Source organism: Narcine bancroftii, chromosome 1 (assembly GCF_036971445.1).
Source record: "Narcine bancroftii isolate sNarBan1 chromosome 1, sNarBan1.hap1, whole genome shotgun sequence".
NCBI lineage: Eukaryota > Metazoa > Chordata > Chondrichthyes > Torpediniformes > Narcinidae > Narcine > Narcine bancroftii.
Window position 1 is genome coordinate 25,211,482 of NC_091469.1, and position 13,876 is coordinate 25,225,357.

At 39.0% G+C, this 13,876-nt stretch overlaps 1 protein-coding gene across 6 annotated transcripts in view; it reads right to left on the minus strand.

The window, feature by feature from the left end:
• cemip2 (cell migration inducing hyaluronidase 2) overlaps positions 1-13,876 on the minus strand; it is a 124,111-nt gene that overhangs the window by 51,052 nt on the left and 59,183 nt on the right. For all 6 annotated transcript variants that reach the window (XR_011352611.1, XM_069922699.1, XM_069922683.1 and 3 more), the window contains one exon: positions 13,386-13,574. Coding sequence is in view for 5 of the 6 variants with exons in the window: in XM_069922699.1 (XP_069778800.1) it covers positions 13,386-13,574 (189 nt within the window). In the remaining variant the exon portion in view is untranslated. The remainder of the gene's footprint in view (positions 1-13,385; positions 13,575-13,876) is intronic.

A 13,876-nucleotide genomic window follows, 5' to 3' on the forward strand; every position in this document is an offset into this window, starting at 1 on the left:
TAGTTACAGAGCATAGCTTCTCCCATGTTTCATTCTTTATCTTTATGTTTAGATCTTGTTCCCATTTTTGTTTAGGTTTAACGTTTGTTTCCTCGTTCTCCTTTTCTTGCAGTTTGATGTACATGTTTGGTACAAATTTTTTAATTATCATTGTGTCTGTAATCACATATTCAAAATTGCTTCCTTCTGGTAATCTCAGACTGTTTCCCAATTTGTCCTTCAAGTAGGTTTTCAGTTGGTAGTATGCAAACATTGTATCGTGAGTTATATTATATTTATCCTTCATTTGTTCAAAGGATAATAATTTATTTCCCGAAAAACAATTTTCTATTCTTTTGATCCCTTTTCTCTCCCATTCTCTAAAGGAAAGGGATTAGCTGATTTTGCGTCAATATTAGTTTTGGTAGTTGGTAATTTGTTTTATTCCTTTCTACATGAATCTTCTTCCAAATGTTGAGCAGATGATGCAATACCGGTGAATTCCTACGTTGCACCAATTTTTCATCCCATTTATATAGTATATGTTCAGGTATCTTCTCCCCTATTTTATCTAGTTCTAATCTGGTCCAATCTGGTTTATCCCTTGTTTGATAAAAATCTGATAGGTATCTTAATTGTGCGGCTCTATAATAATTCTTAAAGTTTGTTAGTTGTAAGCCTCCTTGTTTGTACCATTCTGTTAATTTATCTAGTGCTATCCTCGGTTTCCCCCCTTTCCATAAGAATTTCCTTATTATTTTCTTTAACTGCTTGAAGAATTTCTCTATTAGGTGTATTGGTAATGACTGAAATAGGTATTGTATCCTTGGGAAAATGTTCATTTTAATACAGTTTATCCTTCCTATCAGTGTTAGTGGTAAGTCTTTCCAATGCTCTAAGTCGTCTTGTAATTTTTTCATTAATGGATGGTAATTGAGTTTATATAGATGGCCGAGGTTTTTATTTAGTTGTATACCTAGGTATCGCATTGCTTGTGTTTGCCATCTAACTGGCGATTCTTTCTTAAACTTTGTGAAATCCACATTATTCATTGGCATTGCTTCACTTTTATTTGCGTTGATCTTGTACCCCGATACTTCTCCATATTCCTTCAATTTCCTATGTAATTCTTTTATTGATATTTCTGGTTCTGTTAAGTATATTATAACGTCATCTGCAAATAGACTGATTTTATATTCCTTCTCTTTTATTTTTATCCCTCTTATTTTATTTTCTGTTCTTATCAGTTCTGCTAGTGGTTCTTTTGCTAACGCGAACAGTGAGGGCGATAGTGGGCATCTCTGCCTTGTTGATCTCCTTAAGTTAAATTGCTTTGATATATATCCATTTACTGTCACTTTTGCAAATGGCACCTTATATAATGCTTTAATCCAATTAATATATTTCTCTGGTAGGCTGAATTTTTGTAGTACTTTGAATAAATAATTCCATTCTACTCTGTCAAAGGTCTTCTCTGTGTCGAAAGCAACCGATTCTGTTGGGAGTTTTATTTCCTTCTACTGCATGAATTAAGTTAATAAATTTACAGATATTGTCTGTTGTTCGTCTTTTTTTAATAAATCCAGTTTGGTCTAGATTAACTATTTTTGGTACATAGTCGGCCAATCTGTTTGCTAATAGTTTAGCTATTATCTTATAATCTGTGTTAAGTAGAGATATTGGTCTATATGACGCTGGTGCAAGTGGATCTTTCCCTGTCTTTGGTATTATTGTAATTATTGCTGTTTTACATGAATCTGGTATGCTTTGTGTTTTATCAATCTGGTTGATTACTTCCAGGAGGGAGGAATTAATAAGTCTTTAAATGTTTTATAGAATTCTGTTGGGAATCCATCCTCTCCTGGTGTTTTATTGTTCGGTAGTTTTTTTAATATTTCCTGTAATTCTTCTATTTCAAATGGTTTTATTAATTTATTTTGATCCTCTGTATGTAATTTCGGTAGTTCAATTTTAGTTAGAAATTCATCTATTTTGTCTTCTTTCCCTTCGTTTTCAGTTTGATATAGTTGCTCGTAGAATTCCCTGAAGTTTTCATTGATCTCCGTTGGATTATATGTAATTTGTTTGTCCTTTTTCCTTAATGCCAATACCATTCTTTTAGTTTGTTCTGTCTTAAGCTGCCACTCTAGAATTTTGTGCGTTTCTCCTAGCTCATAATATTTCTGTTTTGTCTTCATTATGTTCTTTTCCACCTTATATGTTTGTAGTGTTTCATATTTTATTTTTTTATCTGCCAATTCTCTTCTTTTAGTTGTATCTTCCTTTATTGCTAATTCTTTTTCTATATTTGTTATTTCCCTTTCCAACTGTTCTGTTTCCCGATTGTAGTCCTTCTTCATCTTAGTTACATAACTTATTATTTGCCCTCTGATGAAAGCTTTCATTGCGTCCCATAGTATAAACTTATCTTTCACTGATTCCGTATTTATTTCAAAGTACATTTTAATTTGTCGTTCAATTAATTCTCTAAAATCCTGTCTTTTAAGTAGCATGGAGTTTAATCTCCATCTATACATTCTTGGTGGGATGTCCTCTAGCTCTATTGCCAATTACAGGGGTGAGTGGTCCGATAATACTCTAGCTTTATATTCTGTTTTCCTAACTCTCCCTTGAATGTGGGCTGATAACAGGAATAGGTATATCCTTGAGTATGTTTTATGTCTACCCGAATAATATGAATATTCCTTTTCCTTTGGGTGTTGATTCCTCCATATATCCAAAAGTTGAATTTCTTGCATCGATTTAATTATAAATTTGGTTACTTTGTTCTTTCTGTTAGTTTTTTTTCCAGTTTTATCCATGTTTGAGTCCAAATTAAGGTTAAAATCCCCTCCTATTAGTATGTTCCCTTGCGTATCTGCTATCTTCAAAAAGATATCTTGCATAAATTTTTGATCTTCTTCATTAGGTGAATATACATTGAGTAAATTCCAAAATTCTGAATATATCTGACATTTTATCATTACATATCTCCCTGCTGGATCTATTATTTCCTCTTCTATTTTGATTGGTACATTTTTATTGATTATTATAGCTACTCCTCTGGCTTTTGAATTATATGATGCTGCTGTTACATGTCCTATCGAATCTCTCTTTAATTTCTTGTGTTCCACTTCAGTTAGATGTGTTTCTTGTACGAATGCTATGTCATTTTTTTATTTTTTCAGTAAATTTAACAGTTTCTTCCTTTTGTATTCCATTAATATTTAAAGTCATATAGTTTCCTTTCCGTTTCCTCATCATCACCTTCCCTTCTTATCCATTTCTGCTTTCTTTTTTTGAACACATTATAAGACAACATTTCTAAAACATAAAATATTTCCACTATTCTCATATCTAAAATTCCTTTAACCCCAATAGTCCCTCCCCTTTCTGAGTTGCCCTTTGTCCCTTGTCGGGCAACCACATCTCCCCTTTCCATTTGGATTTGCGAATCCGCTCGCAAGCGTCAACTGATTTCGCAGTGACTGTTATTCTTCCCCAACCAGCCCCCTCCAGAAAAGATTTTAATCTTCATATATAACAAAGGTCACTCTCTTAATTCCCTCCTTACTTCCTTTCTTCCCTTTCTTTCCCTTCTTAGTTCTTACTGATACTCTATTTTTTATATATATATAGTTTGTTGTCATTTTTGTTCTTGTTCCATCTCTTCATCTCTCTGTCTGTCTTGTAGTTGTTCTGCAAATTTTCGTGCTTCTTCCAGATCCGAGAATAGTTTGCTTTGCTGCCCCGGAATAACTATTTTAAGTACCGCTGGGTATTTTAACATAAATTTATAACCTTTTTTCCCATAGGGTCATTTTTGCTGCATTGAACTCCTTCCTCTTCTTCAGGAGTTCAAAACTTATATCTGGATAGAAAAAAATTTTTTGACCCTTGTATTCCAGTGGTTTTTTGTCTTCTCTTATTTTTTTCATTGCCTTCTCCAATATATTTTCTCTTGTTGTATATCTTAGGAATTTTACTAGAATGGATCTTGGTTTTTGTTGTGGTTGTGGTTTAGGGGCTAATGTTCTGTGTGCCCTTTCTATTTCCATTTCTTCCTGTAATTCTGGTCTTCCTCGGACCCTGGGGATCCATTCTTTTATAAATTCTTTCATATTTTTGCCTTCTTCATCTTCCTTAAGGCCCAGTATCTTTATATTGTTTCTTCTATTATAATTTTCCATTACATCTATCTTCTGAGCTAACAGCTCCTGTGTTTCTTTAACTTTTTTATCAGATTCTTCTAATTTCTTTTTTAAGTCATCTACTTCCATTTCTATGGCTGTTTCTCGTTCTTTCACCTTGTCTACTCTTTTTCCTATATCTGTCATGATCATCTCTAATCTATTCACTTTTTCTTCTGTACTTTTTACTCTTCTTTCTATTTCACTGAATTCTTGTGACTGCCATTCTTTTACAGTTTCCATATATTTAAAAAAAATCCATGTACTTGGCCTTCCCTTCATCTTCCATTTCTCTGTGTTCTTCCTCCTCTTCTTCTGAGTCCACTCCAGGATCTGTGTCCTTTACCTCTGTCTCTTCTGGTTTTCTTGTTGGGTTGTTTATTTTATCTTGTTGGGTATTTTTGGCCTTCTTATTTTTATTAAAAGTGTCTTGGTGTTGATCTTCTTCCTCTGGGTTGGTCATCTGTTGTTTCTTTGATTTCTTATTTTTATTCTCTTCCTTCTTATTCTCGTTATTTTCTATGTTTTCCTGTTGAGAGTGTTGCAGTTGTGTTGTAGCTGTCTGTTTCAGCTGTGGAGATTTACTCCTCAGCTGGTCCCCCCTCCCGTCAGTGTTATTTTTGTCTTGCGTATCGTGCATGCGCGAGGATGCGGTTGCGCACTTTTGTTTGGCTCCGTGAGCCATTTTTGTAGTCCTGAGTTCGGGGTTTCCACTGACCTCAGGGAGCGGGCTTCTCTCTCCACGGCGGGCCTCCTCGTACCGGTAAGGCCTTCACCTTCCTCCTCCGACGCCCTTCCTTCTTCTTTTCTTCCCATTGTTTTTGGTTTTTCTTTCTTCGCTGCCATTTTATCCACACTTTCACTTTGTTATGGTTTCTATGTTTATGCCTTTGTTTTTTTCTCTATCTTTTTTTTACTTTTCTGGAGAGGGCTGGAGTTCCCCTACCGGCCACTACTCCATCACATGACTCCTCTGCGTGCTGCATCACTTGATGTACTGTGCAACTTTGTGCTCAAGGCATGGGACAAAGTTATAGTAGAGACTGTGATAAAATAGTTTAAAAAGTGTGGTATCTCTTGTGCAATTGGCATGGAAGATGATTTATTGTGGGACAGTGATAACGCAGCTGAAGCCGCCTCATCAGATACAGACTGGGACCCATATGATGACTGTTTAAACAATATGGATGTGCTCGCCGCCATCTTTGCCTCAGACAATGATAGTGAGAATGATTTTGAAGGGTTCTAAATGTATTGTTGTTTTCAGACAATGATAGCCATTTTGAAGGGTTCTAATTGTGTTGTTTTCAATAAAAATTTCAATGAAGATCTCTCGCAGTCGGGGTTTTTTTGTTTCTCAAGGGTCGACTTATCTGCCAAATTGATTTTTTGTGGGTCAACTTGTACGCCAGATCAGGGCAGATTGGATTTTTAGCTGAATTTAAGGTCTCAAAAGTATATCCAGCATACGAGTTGACCCCCATTTTTTGAGGAATATTTTTGGGTTTCACGACTTGACTTGTACGCCGAAATATACGGTAGGCCTGTTATTGTAGCTTTAGATTTCCTCTCGCACTCTCCAAACTAGAGTTTGTGTAGCATTTTTAAAATAACAAATGGTAGTTTTGCAACTGCCACGTTTAAACATATTAAAATTAGACTAACATTAACAGCAGAGAATATTTTATAAAGCAAGAGTTCAATATTTATTGTTTACCAGCAAGAAATAAAATAAATCCTCCAACTAGTCAAAGTATGCATTCAGCAGTCCTGTCTTCTGAGCTCAGCTTTTTGACTGTGGCAAGGCACATCTATTTCCTCTCAATAAAAGGATATCCTGGGAGTAACTGTCTACTCCACTGCCAGCTCATCTCCTCTCCCTTGCATTCTCACTGTCTCTGCCTCTTATTTTCAAGAGACACCACAGCCTCAATGAACACATCTCACTGTTTTACTCCAGTCTGTTACTCCAGTCTCATAGGTATACATGTACTGGAAATCATTAGTCCCTCAAGCCAATTCTGCTATTCAATGAAATCATGCCTGATCTGCAAAGCATATACTCATTCTTTCCCCAATCTCCATGAATATCTCTGGTTTTATAACTCTTCTTCACATCCTGAAAACTTTAAAGTTCCAAGTATTATAATGCTAGTTTTTGCAACCATATCTTGTTTGAATGGTTCTGCCTCACAGCAAAAGTATTGCACTTGAAGTTCCTGCGTTAGAATGGCTGCAAAGCAAGAGAGATGTCAAGGCAAGAGTTTTTACTGCTAGTGGAAAAGGTTAACCATCTGCCTTTGCAACACATTAAATAGATCCTCTTGAGCAGTATTTAGCACCTCATCAAAGTCTGCCAAGCCCTATCAATCTCAGGTTTCAAAAAGACCTGTTACTGTTAGTCACAGGCCATGCCAGAAGGTGAAAGTTGCTCTTTGCAACCATCTGCTGTGGCAGAGGAACTGACTGAAGCGGAAACTGACTGTCACCGAGTTTTACAGACCCATCTCCCTCAGCTGGAGGAGGGAAAGATGACCTGGACACCAATGCAATCACTGAATCATCCACTCTCTCCGCACCAGTACATACCATGTGTGCCACTGACAAAATGCACTGGCAGAGCTATTGCTATGTCATCTCCCAACACCATCAGCTCTACAAGAGCAGCAAGTGTACAGGAAAACCTCAAGTCACACCCCACCTTGACGATGAAATAGACTGCCTGTCCTTCTTCATCGCTGGGTGTAAATCCAGCATTATGCCTCACCCAACAAGCAATATTGGAGTATCTTCATCACATAGACAGCTGCAGTTCAAAATATCACATCACTCCGACTAACTGCAATTAGCAATGGGCAGCAAATGCTGCCTTCAGTAGAAGCACCCCACAAGGTGTAAATTAATGAAATTTAAATATTTACAATATTTTTCAACATATATTTTTGGACTGCTAAGAAAAAAGCAGCTTGCTTTGTCTACTGATGTATCAGTCACCTGTTAATAAAATTAACACCATCTTTCCAACATGCACCCTTTTTCTGCATGTATATTTCTTCATACATTGTTTTTCTTAGCACGCAAGAGAATTCCTTCACAGATGAACAATTTGACCTAGATTTTGAGGCAGTGGTGATGTTGAGACTAATTATTGTTAGTTTACATCACTCTGTGAAACTGGAAAAAACCTTGGAATATCTGTGGTGCACAGATTAACACAGAAAACCCTTGACTTCAGGGTTTACATTTTCCTGCCGGACTGCATTGTCTGAAGTCATATAAACTACCCAAATTTCATCATTCTGTAAAGCAATCCCTTTGTAAAGTACCCTGAAAACCTTGTGCTTTGTTATACGAGGTCCAATTCAACATTTTATGTTCTTCTTAAAAAAATTACTTGTCAGCAAACTAACAGGCCCTAAAGTGACATTTTTGCATTACAATAGATTCCCATTAACATTTCAAAATACATTAAGATATCATTCATTTCTGCTTTAATCTCATCTACATACTCGTCTTTATCGAGCACATTTTATAATATTTAAATTGTCAGTTAAGGATTGTGCTATATCGCTCCAGGGATATTACTTCACTATGATTGGCTGCTCAACCCAATTGATGACATCAAGTTGTTGGGCACCGACGGTCCCGTTGATTTGATTGTAAACCAGGTATCAGGCTCGCCAAAGAGGCCACCAGGTCTCAACAGTTAGCAGCGAGCACCATCACTTCAGCAGTTTTATGTCCAGCATTATTTATAACAGACAGAAAATAGTTTGATGTCATATGACTACAGAATGTTATTCGGATGTTCACTGAAAAAGTCACAATGGCCAAGATAGGGTCATAGCAACTTGGTGGTTAAATGACGAGACTAGTAATTCATAGACGTAATCTAAAGACCCATATTCAAATCCTGTAAATAAAAATTCTAGCGACTAACCAACGTTTCACACAATGAACAGTGCAGGCATTTTGAATACTGTTGGTGAGGACGACCTACCACGGACAAGTTGTAGTGGTCACGTCTCTGGCACTGAGACGGGACCCTCAGCTCAGAAAGGAATGAGGGAAAAGAGGAGAGCAGTAGTGATAGGGGATTCAATAGTTAAGGGGACAAATAAGAAGTCCTGTGGGAGAGATCGAGAATCCTGGATGGTCTGTTGACTCCTTGGTGTCATGATATCTCGGATGAGTTCTCGATATTCTCAGGAGGGAGGATGAGCAGCCAGATGTCGTGGTCCATGTAGGGACCAATAACATAGGAAGGATGAGGAGGTCCTACAAAGAGAGTTTAGGGAGTAGGTTAAAAGACAGGACTTCCAGGGTTGCAATCTCAGGAGTGCTTCCCATGCCAGGTGCTAGTGAGGCTGGAAATAGGAAGTTAATGCAGCTAAATGAGTGGCTAAAGAGATGGGCTGTGTTTCAGGGAAGATGGGACCTGTTCCAATGGGACTAACATCCTTGTGAGTAGGTTTACTAGTGCTGCTCTGGGGGTGGGGGGGGGGGCGGTTTGAACTGGATTGGCAGGGGGATGGATGGGAAGCAGAGTGTTAGACTAGATAGTGAGGTGGAGGAGGATGAAGGTCATGTGATGACTGCATGTATAGACAGAAATCAACCATTTGTATGGGATAGAAACACTCTCAGGTGTATTTATTTCAATGCATGGAGTATTGTCACAAAGGCAGATGAGCTTAGGGCATGGATTGGCACTTGGGATTATGACATTATTCCTATTAGTGAGACTTGGTTGCAGGAGGTAGGATTAGCAGCTCAATTTTCCTGGGTTCCGTTGTTTCAGATGATAGAGGGGGAGGGATGAAAGGGGAAGGAGTGGCATTGCCAGTCAGGGGGAAATATTACAGCTGTGCTTAGACAAGCCAGACCAGAGAGCTCATTTACAGAGGCCATATGGGTGGAGCTGAGGAATTGGAAAGGTGTGACCAGACTAAGAGTGTTATATTATAGACTGCCAATAGTCAGAGAGAATTTGAGGAGCAAATCTGCAGAGAGATAGCAGACTGATGCAAGAAACAGAAAGTTGTGATAGGAGATTTTAACTTTCCACATATTGACTGGGACTCCCATACTGTAAAAGGGGCTGGATGGCTTGGAGTTTGTCAAATATGTTCAGGAAAGTTTTCTAATCAATAAGTAGAGGTACTAATGAGATAGGATGCAATACTTGATCTCCTATTAGGGACACAGACAGGTCAGGTGACAGAAGTATGTGTGGACAATCATTTTGGGTCCAGTGACCACAATGTCATTAGTTTCAAGTTAATTATGGATAAAGATAGGTCTGGTCATCTATTTTAGGTTCTAAATTGGAGAAAGGTCAATTTTGTGGAAATGAAAAAGGATCTCAGAAGAGTGGATTAGGATAAGTTGTTTTCTGGCAAGGATGCATTCAATAAATGGAAGGCCTTCAAAGGCAACATTTTGAGAGAGCAGAGTTTGCATGTTCCTGTCAGGATTAAAGGCAAAGTTAACAGGCATAGGGAGCCTTGGTTTTCAAAGGATATTGATAATCTGGTTAAGAAGAAGAGAGAGGTGTATAGTAGGTATAGGCACAAGGAGCAAATAAGGTACTAGAAGAGAATAGAAAATGTACGAAAATATTTAAGAAGGAAATCAGGAGGCAAAAAGAAAACATGAGGTTGCTTTGGGAGATGATGTGAGAGTAAACCATAAGGGTTTCTACAAGTATGTTAAGAGAAAAAGGATAGGAAGGGGCAAAATTGATCCCCTGAAGATCAGAGTGGTCTTCTATGTGTAGAGCCTCACAAAATGGGAGAGATCTTAAACAGTTTTTTTCATCAGTATTTACTCAGGAAACTAGCATAATGTATAAGGAAGGAAGAGAAACAAGCAGTAGGGGCATGGAATATATAAAGATTAAAGAGGAGAAGGTGCTTGCAGCTTTACAGCAAATAAAGGTTGATAAATGTCAGGCCAAATGTGATATGCCATTGGACCTTGAGGGAGAGTAGTGTAGAAATTGCAGGGGCCCCACAGAAATATTTAAAATGTCCTCAGCCACGGCTGAGATGCCGTAGGATTGGAGGGTAGCTCATGTTGTTCCATTGTTTAAAAAAAGCTCCAAAAGTAAACCAGAAAATTACAGGCCTGTAAGACTGACATCAGTTGTAGGTAAATTACTGGAGGATGTTCTGAGATATCGAGTGTACATGTATTTTGACAGCCTTTGACAGCCAAAGGCTGATTAAGGATAGTCAAGTTTAACGAATCTTGTAGAGTTTTTTTTTGAGGAGGTTACCAAGAAAGTGGATTAAGGTTGTGAATGTTGTATACCTGGACTTTAGTAAGGCCTTTAACTAGGTTTCACATGGGAGGTTTGTTCAAAAGTTTCAGACAGACATTAGGTGTCCATGCAGAGATTGTAAACTGGATTTAAAACTAGCTGAATGGGAGAAGACAGAGAATGGTAGTGGATAATTGCTTCTCAGACTGATTAGTGGTGTACCTCAGGGATCAGGGCTGGGACAATTGTTGTTTGTTCTCTATATCAATGATCTGGATGATAATGTGGGAAATTGGATCAGCAAGTTTGCTGATGACACTAAGAATTTAAGTGTTATGGACAGCAAGGAAGGCTTTCAAAGTTTGCAGAGGGATCTGGGTCAACTGAAAAAATGGGCCAGAAAATGTCAGATGGAATTTAATGTGGAGAAGTGCGAGGTGTTGCATTTTGGGAGGACAAACCAAGGTAGTAATGGGTAGGGCACTGAGGAGTGCAGAGGAACAAAGGGATCTGGGAATACAGATACATAATTTCCTGAAAATGGTGTCACAAGTAGACAGGGTTGTGAAGAAAGCTTTTGGCATCTTGGCCTTCATAAATCAAAGTATTAAGTACAGGAGTTGGAATGTTCTGGTGAGGTTGTACAAGAAATTGGTGAGGACAAATTTGGAAATTTGTGTGCACTTCTGGTCACCAAACTATAGGAAGGGCATTGGTAAGATCGAAAGAGTACAAAAGGAGATTTACTAGGTTGTTACCGGGTCTTCAGGAGTTGAGTTACAAGGAAAGATTAAACAGATTCGGACTTTATTCCTCGGAGTGTAGAAGAGTGAGGGGAGATTTGAGAGAGGTTTACAAAATTATGAGGTATATAGACATAGGAAATACAAGTAGGCTCTTTCCACTTAGATTAGGAGAGATAAATATGAAAGGACATGGCTTTAGGGTGAAAGGGGAACATTAGAAGAACTTCACTCAGAGAGTGGTGGGAGTTTGGAACGAGCTGTCATGTGACGTGGTAAATTCTGGCTCACTCTTAAATTTTAAGAATAAATTGGATAGCTACATGGATGGGAGATGTCTGGAGAGTTATGGAATGGGTGCAGGTCAGTGGACTAATGGAATGATGTTTTGGCACAGACTAGAAGGACTGAATGGCCAGTTTCTGTGCTGTAATGTTCTATGGTTCTTTCAGTCCATTACATTGTACCAGCCTATATAAACCTACTCCACAATCAATCTAACCCTTCCTTCATTACACATCCTCCATTTTTTCTACATTCGTCCTTTTCTAAAAGTCTTTTAAATGTCCTAATTCTATTAGTCTCAACTAAGACTTGCCAGACACTCTATGCACAAAACTACCTCTGACATCTCTCCAAAACTTCCCTCCACTCATCTTAAACAGTTGTGTTCTAATGGTATTAGCTATTGCTGCCGTGTCAAAGGTGCTAGCTGTCCATCCAATCTATGCCCCTCATAATTGTATAAACACACACTCAAATTTTGAATGCTTGTCTAGGTAAATTAAAATACTTGTTTACTTTTTTCCCTCTTGCACCCATGTATAACCCTTCAGATATAATAGCCCAATCACCAAATTACTATACTTATAACTCAAGGACCTTAACTAATGATCTGGAAAAGCAAGGTCAAACCCCACCATAGGACTACATGGTTGTCCTAGTGGTTAGTGCACAATTATCAAAGGGCCAGTGACCTGGGTTCAAACCCAGCAAGGTCTGTAAAGAGTTGCACATTCTCCCAGCGATCTGCAAGGGTCTTCCCCAGGTGCTTCCACCTTCCAAAATTGTACAGGGTTGGTAGATTAGGCAGCATGGGTTTCATGGGCCAGAATTGGTTTATGCCATGTTGCAAAAAAATTTAATTTAAATAAATTTACACTCTGTTACTGAAAGAAAAAACTTCTATCAGTAAAGACCATCATAAAACTACTGGGTTGTCATTCACAGCTCAGAAGAATTACTGATGACTGGACAGCAATGTGGTAATTTCTCAACTCCAAAATAACCTGTAAGGAATGGACCACAAATGCTGATCTTGCCAGCACTGCTAGATTCTAGGCACAAATTTAATCCTCTAACATAATTTGAAATGCTTCAGATCAGTAGAATGTGTGCTGCCTTGTTTCGAGGGCACTTTCAATATCAAAACACTTCAAGTTCCTTGATAATGATTTGTGTCCTTGTGTTTATCAGCTTTCTTTCTCCTTGGGTGAAGGAGACACATCCCTCACTGTATCTGGGATTCAAGTCAATGTCCTTTTTCATTCTTCTCGAACTTCACACATTTGTGGGAAGAAGAGAAGGAGGATGCATTTGATTAGATCAGGAAAACTTCAGGTGGATGGGGTGGGGGGGGGGGTGCGGGTGAAAATGGGGAACAGACATAACAGGCCAAGCCTCAGGAGCAGTGGGGGAGGGGGGGAGGAGAAATGTAGGCCCAATCTCAGGGGTGGGGCAGTAGAACAGAGGTGGCCCAATCTTGAAGGACACATGCACACCAGACTATATCTCATGTGAACAGACACTACAGTCCCGATCTAATTTCAGGGGGCGCAGATACAACAGAACAGACCACGCAGTGTCATAGACCCTGCTCTTGCATTCCACCAATCCAGGTTCAATCCTGACTTCAGGTGCTGTGTGTGTGGAGTTTTCACTCTCCAGGACTGGATGGACATTGCCCACGTGCGCTGGTTTTTCCCCACATAGGTAGTAACTCAGCCAGTGCACATTATCCCTCATGCATGAATGAGTGGTTGGAAAATTGGGAGGGGGGTGGGGAAGAGGAGAAAGATAATTAGGTGGTGGGTTAAGGGATTGATGAAATTGGGGTGAGTGCAAGCATAAATCCAACAGGCTGAATGTCCTTCTGTAACATTTGAGAGTTCCCTCTCTTCAGCGATTCTGGTAACCTCTTCCACCTACCTGTGACCTTGACCTGCCGAGCCTTGCACTCAGGGCAATGAAGGACAGTAAATTCCTCAGCCTGGTGCATGGAGTAGTCAGTGCTTGCAATGACGATCCGATCCCCCGCCTGCCAGCCTTCCATCTCATCCAGCAGCTCCAACACCAACCCTCCGGACACATTGACCTGGAACTCGGCCTGTGGGATCCCTAAACCAGGGGAGCAGAGGAGAGCAAGGGGAGCATGAGACGAAAGTGAAAACTGTCTGGTATTTTTCCCAGCTTTTCCAATTGCTGAAATGAGAAGGTTAGACAAATGGTAGTTTTAAATGAAATCTGATCAAATTTGCAATGAAAAATTATTACCAATAATGATCGAAGAACCATAGAACACTACAGCCACAAAAAAAGGCACCAGCCCATCTAATCTGTGCCTATTATTCTGACTATTCCCATTGACCTGCTCCTAGGCCAGAGCCCTCCCACCATGCACCTAGCCAAATTTTTCTTCA